Source organism: Solenopsis invicta, chromosome 12 (genome assembly GCF_016802725.1).
Source record: "Solenopsis invicta isolate M01_SB chromosome 12, UNIL_Sinv_3.0, whole genome shotgun sequence".
NCBI classification, from domain to species: Eukaryota; Metazoa; Arthropoda; class Insecta; order Hymenoptera; family Formicidae; genus Solenopsis; species Solenopsis invicta.
In genome coordinates, this window is record NC_052675.1 from 12,765,952 (window position 1) to 12,782,540 (window position 16,589).

General features: G+C 35.0%; 3 protein-coding genes and 1 long non-coding RNA gene across 4 annotated transcripts in view; 3 read left to right on the top strand and 1 right to left on the bottom strand.

The window, feature by feature from the left end:
* The first annotated feature begins 77 nt into the window (after positions 1-77).
* On the top strand, positions 78-2,387 carry LOC120359256. Its single transcript, XR_005576063.1, has 2 exons — positions 78-202; positions 1,410-2,387. It is a non-coding gene; the product is annotated as an uncharacterized LOC120359256 (long non-coding RNA).
* On the bottom strand, positions 1,629-7,127 carry LOC105194396 (ubiquitin-conjugating enzyme E2-17 kDa). The gene is made up of 6 exons (XM_026135328.2): positions 6,781-7,127; positions 5,515-5,578; positions 4,551-4,582; positions 3,969-4,046; positions 3,780-3,885; positions 1,629-3,706 (listed from the first exon to the last, which is right to left on the bottom strand). Exons 1-6 carry the CDS (start codon positions 6,802-6,804, stop codon positions 3,567-3,569), a joined length of 444 nt encoding a protein of 147 aa, XP_025991113.1. The 5' UTR covers positions 6,805-7,127; the 3' UTR covers positions 1,629-3,566.
* Positions 7,128-7,861: 734 nt separating this feature from the next.
* LOC105208164 overlaps positions 7,862-16,589 on the top strand; it is a 93,586-nt gene continuing 84,858 nt past the window's right edge. The window contains 2 exon segments of the mRNA XM_011177950.3: positions 7,862-7,961; positions 11,385-12,281. Of these exon segments, the coding sequence (XP_011176252.2) occupies positions 12,237-12,281 (45 nt within the window). The 5' untranslated portion in view covers positions 7,862-7,961; positions 11,385-12,236.
* LOC105208181 lies at positions 8,731-10,518 on the top strand. The gene has a single exon (XM_011177972.3). It carries the CDS (start codon positions 8,960-8,962, stop codon positions 9,719-9,721), a length of 762 nt encoding a protein of 253 aa, XP_011176274.1. The 5' UTR covers positions 8,731-8,959; the 3' UTR covers positions 9,722-10,518.

The following is a 16,589-nucleotide window of genomic DNA, read 5'->3' on the forward strand; positions in this document are numbered from 1 at the left end:
CAGGGTCGCTCTCGACGTACGTCCGGCGTGAGGATCGTTCACATGCTCGTGGATCAAGCCCGTCCGTACTTGAGACACAAAGGGGGGACGTTTGATACTTTCACTGCTCACAGACGGCAGGTACCCGTCTGGTTCTACGCGGATTTGGGATTGTCGGGCAACCTTCGGTGCTGGGATATTGCAATATTCTTGAATATGAAATGTATAGTAAATAACTCTCTACATCTCTCTCGTAGAGTGAAAATGTCACTTTAAGAAAGTGAAAATTGAGCTTACGCAAGTTTTCGAATGATTTGTCACATTCTAACAAAAATAAAAATTTACTCCTACCGAATGCAAATTGAGCCTGTGCAAATTGTCAAATAATTTTTTTACTTTATAAGATTTAGAGAGTGTGTGCACGATTCATATTTAAAGCAGCTCAGTTTTTATCACTATATCAAATCATTACGTGATAAACATACTCTTTAAATCTTATCGAACGAAAACGAAGCTTGCATGATTACTCGAGTGATTTGTCACTCCATGGGGTCAAAATTCACTTTTACAGGATTGAATAGAACTATAGAAGTAACTTTTATTAGAGTGACAAATCACTCGAATAAAGCTTAATTTTCACTCTCTTATATCTATTTCCACCAATGTAGATTAACTTTGATCTTAGTTTAACTTACTCTTTATTTTTTTCTAATTTTTAGAACTAGAAAAGATAAAGAGTAAATTAAACCGAGATCAAAGTTAATTTACATTAGCGAAAATGGATATTCGAGTAACAGTTTATTTTTTTAAAGTGACATTTTATTCTATAACGCAAAATCCACTTTATGCGATTTAAAGAGTATATATATATATATATATATATACATACACAAGTAATTAAACTTATAAATTTTGCACAATCTTTCCTATATTAAATTATTTCTGAGTAAGAAATATGTTCTGAGTTTAATAGATCGTCAGAGTTACGTGATCATTTATCTGCCTACGTGTTCTTACATAAAGCCTTCTCGATTTACAAATACACTTTCTAAATTTCGCAGAATCGTGTTGCTGTGAAAGAGTGAAATTTGAGTTTGTTTTTCAAGTAATTTGACATTTCAATAAGAATAAAAATTCACCTCTATAGAGTGAAAATTGAGCTCGGACAATTTTCTAATGATTTTCCATCATATATATATGAAATTTAGAGAGCGACTTTATTTCATCTCTGTCGCTTTCCAGAGCGTGAAAAAATTTCATAGTTGAAAGTGCGACGATCGCGTATAATAAAATTTTCCGGAGCGCACAAGTCGATTTTGTGTTACTTTCACGTGGGTTACATCGCTGACATTGAAAAATTGAGAAAAACACGTGGGATAATAGAAACATTCAAACAAGAAATCGATACGATATTGATAATATTTTTACAGTATAGCACGAATCTTCAGTTAATCTCTGCTTGTACGGAACGAAATACGATAATATAACATGAGACGTGACACTAATATATCGTGATACTATCCGCTTATCATTCGCACGCTCGGACTCATGACCGACCGCGTGCGAGGAAAAAAAAGAGATTTGCTGCTTTACCTTATCATCATGTGGACTTTATTATATAAAGGGCTAATGCTAAAATGTACACAAGATAAGTTATTAAAAATGTTCATTATTGCGGTAGTAATAATTAATTATACACATGAATAGTCATCTTCTACTAGAGAGTGAATGATGATTCAATTTTTTTTTTCGAGGGCTATAACTTTTAAATACCAGATTCGACGCGTTTACTCGTAATTAAATTACAGCAGATACACGGTCGTATGAGACAAGGTCGGCGTAAACAACGGGCCGCCGTATTACATACTAATCGATTTGTCTTCTCTAGGTTCCTTTAGTCGCCCCATCAGCTCTTGCCGTATTTAAGCACCGATTACATCGAGACATTTTTCGCTCTAACGCGCGCTTTACACATGGTTCGCAAGACAGAATCGTTTTACTTACGCACTAATTAAGTAATCGTATTTTCCTTTTTAAATGACGTATCAGATTTTATTTATCTATGATTAGGAGCCAAAAAACACACTGCTAGCACCATTAAACAGTGCAATTATGTAGTTTCATATAATCTTAAACGAACTATATCGCGCTGAATGACATTTCGCAATTTAACGACACAATTTGTTCATTTTGTAATAGCTAAGTTTTTAAGAAATAATATGTCATCACATCGCCTTATCCTTACAGCCACAATATATCGAGAATACAATATTACAATCGCAACGTTTAAATAACAGATTTAAGTCTATCATTTGTCCAGTAATGGACAGTACGGTCGCGCGTCACAAATGTACACATATTTATATTGTGGATGAAAGGAAAAACATCTGGTCACGAAGACTAAATAATAAAAAAAAAAATCGCTGCTTAAAGAAACATCTGCACGCAAAACAGCAGTAAAAGTATTGATGCGAGTAAAATAGCGTCGCAATGGACGACGAGTAGTGCGAATTCCTGATTCGCAAAACGCGACGCATAAACTTAATAGCGTGCAATCATGCACTACGGCGAGACGAGTTGCCGAGATTTTAGCGATTCAATGGCGATCTCCTCGCGCCGTCGACATATTTGTCGCCTAATTTATATAATGCGATCCGTATATAAATTTAAATAATCGGAATTGTGCTCTCCTTTATATTACTTATCGATCAAATTGGTCTACCGATTGCTTTCCGTATCAGCATAAAGCCAAAAAGGATAACACGAGCGATCTGCATGCTTCCAATAAATTACGTGACGAACCTCGTCATGACCCGCGAAACTGCAGGCCATATTTCAGGTATCAATCCTTAATACAGCGTTCACAGATACTTCCGATTACTTAAAGTTGCACGGTTGCCACTTGCCGATTAACGATATGCATAATTAAATTACTACACACACACACAGGAACCAAAAGCACAGATTTCGAGTTACTCGTAGAATTTGTCAGGTATAAGGAATTTTAATAATTGAACAAAGCATACACGTACAGTTTCAATAATATTTATATATATATATAGCCCAGTCTTACAAAAGAGTGACCACATCGTTTCAAGGGACGGGCAAACATTGCTCACTTGCGTTAAGACTAACAATCGATGTGCTGTCAGTTCAAAGTTTTCAGTTTCACTGAGAAAGTAGGTATCGTAATGTTACAATTATTATAAGCACAATAATTAGAAACCAATCTATTAGATTCAAATACAAATCCTACTTTCACTCTCCTATATGTTACTTCCATTTTTTTTAATTTATGAAAAACAAAGCGGATGTGTCTGATTCTTTATATATAATGCAGGGTGACCACCTTTAAAATTGCCTCGATTGCCATTGCGGCAACGTTTTAACTATCCGCGGACTTCCTGAACCGCGAGAAGTTCAGATCGATCACGTTTGCCTGAGGATTCCTCGGGCCCGAATACTGGCTTAAGTTTAAAAGTATACGAGCCATAGCTAATTTCAATCGGTGCTGATGCGTAAGTGGCAATAGGCTGGGGCTGTTTCTTGGTGGTGTTTGGATGTTGAAGTCAATGGAGATTGGCGCATCACATGGCATACTTGCGCGTCCATTCACGTGCCAATTCATTATACTTCTCCCTGTCAGTTTTGTATATCCTGGCTATCTCTGGTACCAATGGGTCATCTGGATTTGGATCGCACAGCAAGGAGCATATTGACAGTAACACTGGAAAATAATTGTTAATATCAAATGTTATTCGTACAAAACACATTTTTCCGTAAATGCAAATCATATATACCCTTTGATATGGTGAGTGCAGGAGACCATTGAGATCGTAGAATATCCAAACAAATACTTCCATTACTGTTAATATTGGGATGATAGATTCTAGTCGTGAATGCCACCTGTAAATAAATAACGAATAATTATCTGTGATGAATATTTGTGCTTTTTACATCTGCAAATAAAAAATTTTATCTGCATTTACCTTAGGTGGTTTAAATGGATAATCTGTTGGAAAGTGTATTGTTAGGAAAAATACCCCTCCTTGATACGGACTATCAGGCTGTAAGAGAAAATTAAAATGTATAATAATATATTAATGTATATACATGTATTAAGCTGGGTATACACTTAGCAAACAAACACTGAACAAACATGAACGTTTTGTTATTCTTATTCAGCAGATGTATGCTAAAGAATACAGAAAAAGAACGTTCAATTCATGTTCGGCTTGATTTCCTCATAAAGCGGTCAAAGAAAATTCATGCGCGATATGGCTTAGACATGTGTTTGTTGCTATTCGTTCATTAAGTACCCAACTTTGCATAAATATTCTATAATAAAACTCAATATATCAATTTTTGACATATATTTATTAGCAATTTATTAAAAAATGGTTATAAAAAGTGCAAAGTATATGATGTCTGTATATTATTAACAATTCAATGTCTTTTTATCACATTTTGATATAACATATAAACAAATATTATACAAATAATGTATATACTAATGTATATAAAAAAATTTTTAGAAAAAATAAAAATTTGCATAAAGTAATATCACTTACTGGTCCCATGATTGTTGCTTGCCAGTGGAATACTGAAAAAATATTACATCAAACGATTATATGCTAATTATCATTATAACATGATGTAGCTTTTTTACACACACACACACACACACACACACACACACACACACACACACACACACACACACACACACACACACACACACACGTGTATCTATATATACATGTGTGTGTGTGTGTGTGCGCGCCCGCGCGCGTGTGTGTGTACTTTTAACACGTTAACCTTTAGAGGACAAGCATTTTTGTTTCAAAATTGAATATTTTGAACATTTTTAACGTAAAATTTATGCATATAGAATTTACATTTTGTGCAAAGTTTCTGAGTTTGTTGTTGATCACTATAGTGGCCAGAGTAAATCTTTAAAGGTTAACAATAACCATTTCTTTCTAATTATAAAAATTTAAATAAATTTTAATTGAAATAAAGCAAAATGCTCTGGTTTTAAGTTTATAATAAGTGTATAATTTGGTATATTAACTTGTAGAAAACACTGTAAGCCTATATATCAGCTTTTGATAATGTGTGCTTATTTTCATATGCATTTATATTAATTTTTGGAGTAAATTGCTGTAACTTCATATAACAGTTTTTTATTACTTCACTGCATCTCAAATTTTGATATTTTTATAATTGTTTTTTATACAATTTTTACTGTAATGATGTTAAATGGTTATTTCAGAAATATATAATATAAAATTCAAAAAAATACAAGAAAAAATTTATATGCTTCCAAACTGGAAGCCGATATACTGTGGTTCTGGAGCAACACCATCTGTTTCGATGATCAATACAATGACACAGTCAACAAAATGCTAAGTCTAAAACTGTAAAAGTTGTCCAAAAACTTATTGGCCCTCAGGAGGTTAACGTACTAGTTATTACGTATCTATGTATTCTACTTGTTTCTAAGTATTTATTTATTACAAATTTAATACTTACAATCATCTCCTACAGGTCCAGCTGAGCATTGTGCTGGCGGATCTCTTCCCAGATCCTGAAGTTCCTAAAATTATAAATAAACAACAGCGTTAGAAAAATTTTTTAAAAATTCATACATAATAAAGTATTTAATGATACCTCTTGACTTATAAAAAATAATACGATACATAATATCTGATTGCAAATATTCAATATATTCTACCAAAACTATTCCAATCATGTCATACCATTCTATAGACAGCTCTGATATTTATAAACACATATATGTAATTTGACATTCTTTTAACAATAGATATATGTATAGAACCTTCTAGACAATTTGTGTATATTATAATTTTGGGAAGACAAAGACATTACCAAGAAATAATAAATTAAAGGAAATTTCCAAGCTAAAGTTATTGTCGTCTATATCCTAATCTATAATATTTTAATCACAAAGACAGAAATAACAATTAGCGTCATCACTAATTATAGCATATTACACATTGTTCAAGTATCCTACTATTGTTATTGATCTCATCGGAATACTACAGATGATTAAGGTGAAATGAATGCTATGGCTTTTCGCTGGACTCTATTGCCTCGCTAAGGTAAATCGAGTTTACTCAGTTGCTCTATGTCACAGTTCATTCTAATGCAAACGACAAACGAAACGTTATTGGCACTCACATCGTGGAGATGCACCGTATCAAATGACTCACTTTACTTTATTATTTATACATCTCGAGGCTTTCACAGCGGACCACTGGAAAAAAAAAAGAGTCGCGAACACCACGAGATACCTGTTTACGGCGTAGAGGCACGAAAGGCTAGCGAAGAGCTTCGAAGTATCGCGTGAACAATCTATGTGTTGGCGAGCGCGCTCGTCGATGCGGACGCACCGAATCCACGCGTTGCTTTCTGTAAATCACGCGGAAGCACAGAAAATCCGTCCGGATTCTCACTGTCATCATCGACGAGCGAGCGAGCCCGGCTGACGCAGGGCGTCGAAAGACGACGGACAACGGTTCGCGCGGCCGCCCATATCCACGCATCGTAGCACGACCGGAGGACCGGTGCGGTCGCGGTCGGCGACGACGAGGAGGTCGCTGGCGCGATCAGGTATAATTCTTCCAGCGCGCTCGCACACACATTGCCTGGCGCACACCAGCTCGGCGAGGGAGAGAGAGAGAGCGAGATCGTCGAGGGGCGTACGACCGGGCACGGCGCACGACAACGCCCGATCGCACGGCCACACGGCGCGAACACCGACCAACCTCCACGTACCTTATTAATTCGCTTTAAAGCCATTTGACGAACTGTGTGTTGATATTAACTGGCCGCAAACCAGACAGCGATACCGCTTGCCGTGGATCTTTGATTAGGGATTGCAAGATGGCTGCCTTCTAAACGTAGCCCGACTGCGCTGGTCAAGCGCGCTGTCGGCGATTCGGCGGAGCGGTGAGCGCACGCGACGCGCGTCCACGTATGTTGCGAGAGGTTGCCGCGTGCACAGTCACGGCGGCCGTATCGTATTTTTAACGCGCTGCTTTTTTGCCACGGCCGGAACGCTTCGCGACGCGGCCTTTCCTCTGATCACACCACCCGGAGCACTGTGAATTTCCTTTTATCGGCAATTAGGGGACTCTGCCAGTGCACACACATCACCGCCGATAGATGGCGCGGTATGACGATCCGGTTCCGGCACGCGCACGGTATCTCGAGTGAGGTGTATGCATCTCGTATACCCGGTGCATCGAAAGTAAGGTCGAATGGGTCGAATGGTCCTCTGAGGTAGTGCGTGGCGCGTGCGAGAGTTGGATTTGGAATTTGGGTAATGCCAAGAAAATTCTTTTCTCTCTCTCTCTCTTTTTCTCCGCCAATCGTGTTCATCCACTTGCGTTCATGTTTAGACGCAGGTTTCTCGATACTCCGGAACGACCGGAACTGGACGGAGGAATGACCTTGCCTGCACTTATTGCTTGTCATTGTAGAGAATGCTTCAAATAGATTACTCACGCGCACGCGAGCGTGCATCATAGATATTGTCATGCTTTTTGACGAGATATGACGAGATACGTTTCACAAGAAAGCAACACTTAGTAAACAAGGTAGGAGAAAAGCTCGACTTGTATCTTTTCAAACGGGCTAATATCTGATTCTCATTGACGAGGTTAAATATGAACAATCGTACGATGCAACGTGTGCGTCATAAACATGCGCTGACTCTTTAGTCATGATTACAACCGGTTTTCTCGAAGTTGGAACAAAAATTCCTCTAGAAAAAAGAAAAATGGTTAACACTTTCCTTGTGCTTCTCGTTGCACGCGACCTTAAACACGATACTGTAGTATCTTGCACATTACAGGTTCAAGGTAATGAATAATGACATACTTCGAGGCCATCTCGACAAATCTATAATATGATGTAACATGGATGTATCTAGGATTTTAGTTGGGAGAGTGAAGGTAAAAGTCTTAACACATTTAATGCTTCCATTTTTTCAACTTTTTTTTTCTTATTCTTTTATTCCTCTACGCAGATGAGTTGAATAGTAACTAGTTAAAAAAATTAAAAGTTTAATAGTTAGTATCTTTTATTTTTTTTCATTACAAATTAACTTAGTTTCTTCTTAATGATTTTATTTTTTACTTCAATTAATTATTTTTGAAACACAAACTTTAATTTATTATATAAATAAGTAAAATAACTAAGTAAAATAAAAAATAAAATCATTAAAGTAAGATCTTTTCTTAAGTTAAAAATGTATCTAGGCAGAAGAAAAAATACATTCTTAAATAAAGATCAATATTTTTTTATTAATATATATGTCATATATAGGCAGAAGAAAAAATACATTCTTAAATAAAGATCAATATTTTTTTATTAATATATATGTCATATATATGTCATATAAACAAAATTTGTAAATAAAGTATTACTTTGGTTGATGATTTAGAAATTAAAATGTTAAAAGTTAATAACATTAAAAGATAATAAAATTAAAGTTAATAACTTCTAATTTAATTTAGTTAATTTTAAATGAATCGATGTTTAACTTCAATTTAATTAATTATTTTTAAATTACATAAATTTTAACTTATTATGTTTTTCTAAAATTATACGTATATAAAAAAAATAATAAAAGAAAACATTTTTATGTATAAAAAACAATTTTTTTCTTATTTTATTTAAACTTAACATACAAATAAAATATTAAATTTACATATTTATCCGATTCATATTGCAATTGTTTTATTATTTAGAGTAAAATTTAAAAAAAAGTTATTATCTAATTTAATATAAATAAACGGGGTTGAAATATATTATATTACAATTAATTTATCGAATTTGTTCGTATCCACGTTCACATCGATCGTTTCCTTCATTCTCACAACATGAGGTTGGAAAAGTAAAGAGGAATAAATTAACGAGTACAAGCACAGGTCGAGAGCTCGTCGCGACTATGGCGGGCACGGCGGGACATAGCAAATTCAAACAGTTTTGCACGTGTCGCAACCAGGTATACGCGCATAGCAAGAAAAAGACGAAGGATCGTTGCAAAAAAAAGAGACAGATCTTTGTGTACAATCCGGAAGAGGAAATTTGGCACGAGCCCTACATGCAGACTCTCCGCCACGAGTTCTCGGACAAGTCCGTGATATGCGACTCTATGGTTGAGCTACCCTGGAAAGACATCGCTCTGTCAACGGCGATGAAAATTCGACCTGACACGACCTTGTCGGCTGCTGAGATCGAAGAGGAAATGGATGAGGCTGAAACGAAGACCATCAGCAGCGAGAAGCAAAAGTTCGCTATGACGTTGCCGTGGCGAGATTTGCTCATCACAGAGATCGTGGGCAGCACGTTAGACGACCCAGAAACCTGCGACTCCTCGGTGGAAATACCATGGACCGACCTGACCCTGGAGAAGCCGATAGAGATACGTCCGTCGAGGGAGGAGCAGACCTGTGCGTCCGATGACGTCGAGATCCCCTGGAACGAGATCCTGGTACCGCGCAACATCGTCATTAAGCCCGAGAGAAAGCGGAAACATCCCTCATCCAATCGACCGCCGCGCCCGCGTGTCGACGCGACGTGCATCACCTGCGTCACACCTACCTGTTACCCCATACCTTACATGAAAACCTTGTCGAAAACCCACGCGAAAACCAATATCGCGAATCCGAAAAATCCAAGTTCCAATTGGATCCTTGCCTGCATGTAAAGTCGCGTGCAAACATTTATTTGCTGTAATTTGATTAAATTTAAATTTAATCTCGAAAAGTTTTAACCCGAAAAAGTTACGCATCATTTCATGCATCACTCAATGTTCATGTCATCTTTTTAGAACAATTTTTTTACCGCAAATAGCAATTTACATAGAACATTTAAAAACGAGGAGCGATATTAATTGAAATTACGCTAATAGATGACCATGTGAGATTACATATTGTAGAAATTATTAACAAAAAGTCTGATTTGCATTTTTAAACCTTGGTCCGTTTATTCTGCTCGCCGGATCTTGCGTTACTAGATTATTATCTTTTTTGAGATCCTTCTGGCATTAACGTAATAGAGAAAAGTAAGGACCTTGAGAGTAGTTCGAAAGTGTTTTTTAAATAAATGATTTAATCCCGCTGTTCTGTTCGGATCTATTTGATTCAAAATGTATTTTATTGTACAACGGTACAACTTCTTTAAAAACTTTTTTCTATGTCATTTGATTATTTCATCTATTAATGTAGATTTTCGTAGATTACTTCTACGAAAATTTATTATCTTTTATTTTCTTTTTTAGAGCTTTTTGATCTTATCCGGAAAAAATTTTTTCATATATAATCAAAAGTATAATTATACATCAAATATATCTATATGTATATAAATAATACTTATTTATAATAATATTTATAATTATATATGAATTATATGTATATATAATTATACACAATTTATATAATTGCGTATGTAATTATATATTTATTCAACACGTGAACATATGAATAAATGTATACTTATATTTAATTATACATATATATATATATATATATTTGGTTTATAATTATTGCTTGGTTAATATTATTTTATAATATATTTTTTAAACTAAATTAAGTTAAAGTTAATGGCTTAATGAAATTAATCTAGTTACATTAAAAGTTACGTAAAGATTAAATTAAAAGATAATTGTGAAAAAAATATAATTATTTATATTAAATTAGGAATTTGTATTTTTTTAAATTAATTTATTCAACAAAATTATATGTACATTATGGATCATCAACAAACAAATTTAATATTTTATTTGTAAATTAAATTTATATGAAATAACAAAAAAATTTCTTTTATGTGGGAATATATTTCTTCTTTCATAATTTTTTTTCTCTTTTACATAGATAAATTTTTAATTCAGTAATTTAACTTAATAAATTAAAGTTTGTGTTTTAAAAATGACTAGTTAAATTAAAAATTAAGTTATTTAAAATTTACTAAGTTAAAAGTTATTAGCTTTTTAATTTTATTAATTAACTTTTAATTTTTTAACTATTTATCATTCAACCTTGATATAATAAAAAATTTTTTCCTGGAAATAATTGATCTCAGCAATTTGATACATATACAGCACAAATAATTCAACAATATTGTTGCAACATAGGATAGTAAAGTCGAACAGAATAGCAAGGATTAATAATTTATTGTGTGTTATAAAACGCGGCTAATGAATTTCCTTCCAAGAGATTGAAAATTTATTTACGAACCGACTATGAAAACGCACAGTATTGATTAAACGCAAAGTGCACGTACTTGTTTATCGTTTCGTAAAATCGATAAAAAAAGAATATTGTTCATTTCCCCCTGTTAACAAACGGACGTTTGGTTTACCATTGGAGCAGGGGTGCCGACATTGCCGACGTGAGGTTAGTGGCGCCGCCGCGCCAGCCGTTGCTGCGCTTCGGCAGCCATCGGGTCCGGTCGGCTCTCGTGATTCGCGGCCAGTCGGCACTTGTCAGCGAACGCGTACGGTACGGTGGTTCGTCGCGCGAGGGGCACGCGCGAGAGATGCGAGCGATCGCGAGCGTCGTGCGCGCAACGAAAATGGCGTAAGTGAGCGAGCGTGGTGAGTGTTGCTGTCTGCCGTGTCTTCACGAACAAAGCGAGGGCTTTCCGTCACTTGGAAACGCCGTCGTTCGCGGCCGTGTTAGGTTCTCCCCCGCGGGGACAATCGCGACCGAGGAGTGCGCCATGATCGAGTCGGGACGACGAACCCGGCGACGTCGTTAGGGTGGCATATATGCAGTGTGTATCCCGAGTGTGCTTTGGTGAGCCGCGCGCGTCGAGACAGGGGATCCCGAGACGGTTGTCGCCCGCGCCCTCGTCGTTATTGTCGTCGTTGTCATTGTCGCGCGTTCGCCAATGACGACGCTTACGCGAACGACCTGAACGTCGCGACGTAACGTAACGTGACGTGACGTGACGTAACGCGACAGCGACGTGACGGGTGACACGCCGCGAGTACGTGATATCCGGCCGCCACCGCGACGTGCATGAACCCCGAGGAAACGGGCGAGGGATGGCCCGCTGCGCGGCCACAACTAGGATTCGGTGATCCTGCCTCCTGCTCGTGACAGTTCGACGACTCGCTCCAACCCGGGCGAGACCAAGATGGCGCCACCGGCGTTTTGACACTTGCCGAAGGACGACCCGTCAGCTGGACTTCACCGCCGCCTGCAAGCGATCCGTCTATTATGAGCAGAGAATTCTACGTACCCTGCACACCTTACGTCTATCAGGTAAGATTCTAATTAATATCGTTCTCGTCTCAATAGCGTTGAATATGTGTCGAGTTTCGCGTCGCCGGTTCGGTTCTCAGACGTCGCCGAAGATTTCCTCCAACTTCCCTGGCTCGACATTTGAAAGCGACGAAGCGATTTGTGTCGACAAGGTTTTTTTTAGTATCGATCGTTATACGTACTATGGAGAACCGGTAATATTTTGGTAACGTGCTTCGCAAAAGAAAACAAAGTAAGAAGTCCTACGTAAACATGAATTCCACGTCGTTTAATTATATGTGCATGATAATCACGTGATAAACATGGGTTTTAGAATATTTATTTTCTATTGTTGATGTCAATTTTAATTATGGACATTTCCCTTTTTGTTTACGACACAAAAAACTCTTCTTAATGATTGAGAAAAGTGTTATACGAAACGGGACATTCGGATTGGGCTGAAACTTGACAGGTAATATTGTTATATAATAATTATTTACGAAGATTCCATCTTCGAGGTTTGTATAGTTTAAAAAATAAATAAGAAGAAAAATTATACACTCTGGAAAAAAATACTGTAATATGAATTGAAACGTAGTTTGATTCACTTAAACGTCAAATCATGGGCTGTCACTAATATATGTAATTAATTCTACTAAAGTTTATTTAACTATATTTGCAATTGTCTTTACTTTTAATCTTTTTGTTTCATTGATACTGTTATTGAATTAACAAATTATCATCAATTACGCGAATGCTGTTGATTCAACAGTATTTTTTCTCTGTGCAGGATATGGTGTGGCAGATGGCAATGACCGGATTACCTCTCGTGGGCTGATAGAACAACTGAGCGGAAAAATCCTGTATTATTTTGCAAACTTTGTAATAATTAACGGGATATTAATTACTAAAGATAGTGGAATCCACCTGTGCTGTCACCAAATGCAAACACGCGGCGAGATAGGACTAAATCAGTGATTTTCAGTAATTGATATCTCGTTAATCATTGCAAAGCTGGCAAAATAATACAGAACTTTTTTGTTCACAATCAGTTTGACTTGCTCTATCAATTCACGAGAGGTGATCCAATTGTTATGAGACGTCCTGTATAATTTTCTTCTTTTTTACTTTTTATATTGTTAAACTATACAAAACTCGAAGGGACCTTGTAAATAATTATTATATATTGTAACAGTATTGTAAAGTTTTAGCCTAATTGGAGGAGTGTCTCATTTCATGCAATATCAGTTGAGAGTTCTAACAACTTAATTATGGTTACTCAATATACTCAATTATAATTGCAATAAAACTTCTCCAACACGTTACATATCGTATTATACGACAAAATATGTGAAAATAACTATTTTATAACTTCAGTTGCGAATTTCTCAAAGTTATAACGAGATAGAACAATTTGGATTTAGATTCAGAAAATTATAGAAAATGATTAATTTCATTCTGCTGATTTTTTTTTTATTGAATTGTGTAACTGATGTTTTCTAATTTGTCCATATCGTAATTTTGTAATAATAAAATTAATATATATTTTTGTAAGTATTCCGTTTTGCAACATCGAATTTTTCTATTACATTGAAAATATCACCTATACGTGATATTACGTGTAAAATATTCGAGCTTAATTTACCGTGACAAATTGTGAATTGTGCATTCTGAGAAGATATTTGTTCTATTATTTTCTCTAGATCAAAGTCTCGTCATTGTAACTGTTCTTTATTGAATTTAATACGCGTTTAATATATCTGCATTTACGGTATAATTGATAATAATGAACAAAAGCCGATCGTCCGGACGCAATGATCGATATCAAAACGTACGACGTTCAAATTGATAAGTAGGATTGCACGGTTGATTTGCACCTCTTTTATTGACGATATGATTCAGATATGAGTAACACAACCAACAGGGAAGCTTCGAAGAGTTCGGATACTCCGAAACGACAAGGCTCCGCGGATGATACATCTATTAATTGTTTTGATCGCACGAATTCCGATAAGAAATCGCTGTTTTCCTCGATGAAGCAGAAGGTGAGGATATAATGTTTGGGATTTCGATAGATGAAAGTTGAAAAATAGTGACCTGAATGTTTTGAAAGAAATCCAGACATTTTGATAGGCTAAACAGTAGCTGGGCTTTAAAATATTTATCAAACAGTTTCGGTCATTGTTATATTCGAAGCGATTTATATTGCAATATCAATCTAAGCCGCTAACTCTAAAGAGTTAGCTCCTATTTTTTCTTTTATTAATTTTGATGTGTTACATTTTGCTTATATTACACACAGAAAAATGTTATTTTTCTGCTAAGAAAAGTGATTACTTAATTTTTACTTTTGTTTTTATAAATGATGGTTATCTTTGCAAAGAATATTTTCTTAACAATAATCAATTAAAATGTGCTTATCATTTACTCTTGAAAAAAGTAATATTTACTTAAAATAAATTTCTGTGTGCACAAATAAGAATTAAATAAATGTTGCTTATTTGAAATATTTCATAAGTTTGTCACAAGCAAATTTCAGATACATTTAAAATATATTTTAAATCCTAACAATGTATTACTTCAATCAAAAATATTAAGTTAAAACAAGCATGTAATTTGCTTATTATTCTGACTTTTCTTCGATACAATTTTATGTTCTTCGAAAAAATATATAGTATAACATAAATATAATGTAAATTTTTTTTTAGTATGTGATAATGATTTTTTTAAATTTATACTGAATATATTGTAAGATAATTATCCAGAAAATATTCTTTGTTAAAGATAATCGTTACTTACTAGAAGAAAAGAGCAAATTGAGTAATCGTTTTTCTTAACAATGGAATTTATACTTTTCTGTGTGTAGCTAGCGTTGCATTCTAAAATGATGTAAATTAGTTAACTTGCTAAAAGTTTTCCAGATAAATGGCTTAGTTTGAAAAACTTACGATCAAGAGAAGGAAAACACGAAGTGTGGAATATTTTTTACGCGTTTTGCGTCTTAAACTTTTATAGTGTTCCATTACATAATTAATACGGAATTTTCCTTATTTACGTAGTGCATTTTACGTACGACTTATTTAAATATATTTTATGAGAAAGAAATGATATTGTCTATCAAATGGAAATTTTCTCTTTCACACACACGCGGTTGTAAAAATTTTGTTCCTGTTTATTACAATGCAAAATTATGATTACAATTGCGTTAATCGTAAAGTTTTACAACTTTGCCTTCATAAATGTATTATGAAATTATATCTCGAGTGATCAGACATTTTATAAACCGGCTAACAAAATGTTAATTAAACAACCTAATTGGCTTTGCGACATGAGGGAGGGGCGCAATGTGTATTTTACGCTTTGGAGGAAACATCGTCTAATGAACACAATGCACAGATTAGATCGAAGCTGCCCACCTTTCATAATCCTTTGAAGCGTTTTATGAAATCGAAGAGTGAGAGGGAGACCAATTCTGAAGTGGAGAACGCGAATCACTGCGAAATTTGTTCGCACGTTCTTGAGAAAATTGACGAATTCGCGCATCTTAGCAGTAGTAAAAATCCACGTTTGTTGATCAACAAAATATACGAGTACACTGGAGAAAAAATTTGTTGAAAAAACTAAAATATTTAAATCAAGAGATAAACCAATTAACGAGCAAAAATTAGATCTTTATTTTTAAAAATTATTTTGCTATCAATATAAATTGAAACGTGCTTTGACTGAACTCTTTGGTGTTTATAATCATGTTGCAAAACATTTACAAAACGATATTTTGATTACTTATTATGAACAGTGAAGAGAGCTAAATTCAGCTGAAGCATGTTTGTTTTAATTATTATTGATAACAAAATAATTTATACAAATAAACATGTTATTGTTCTTCAATAATTGGTTATTTGTTTCTTGATTTATTGCTTTGCATTTAATGAGTTGTTGTGTTTTTATAACTAAAATATTTAGTCCGATGCGTTCAACTAAATATTGAGTTGGTTTTTGATTCAAAAATTTTAATAGTTGACATGAATGAACTATACCTTTTTATGTAACTGAATAATTGTTGAATCGATCCAATGTTTACTTGAACGTTGACCCTTATCGGTCCGTAAATAATTTAATTTTTCTACAAATTTTTTTTCTCAACGTTTGTATACTTTTTTAAAATTTTTCTTAAAGAAATATATATTTAAACGTATTTAAATATTCCCTTTATACGTTCTCCCTTCGTCAGCGTCGACGCTGAACGAGCAAGATACGGCAAAGAGCAATACCTCGGATTATCGGTCCGAGCATCATTCTGTGGATGCTGCAAGGACGCGCGAATCTTAC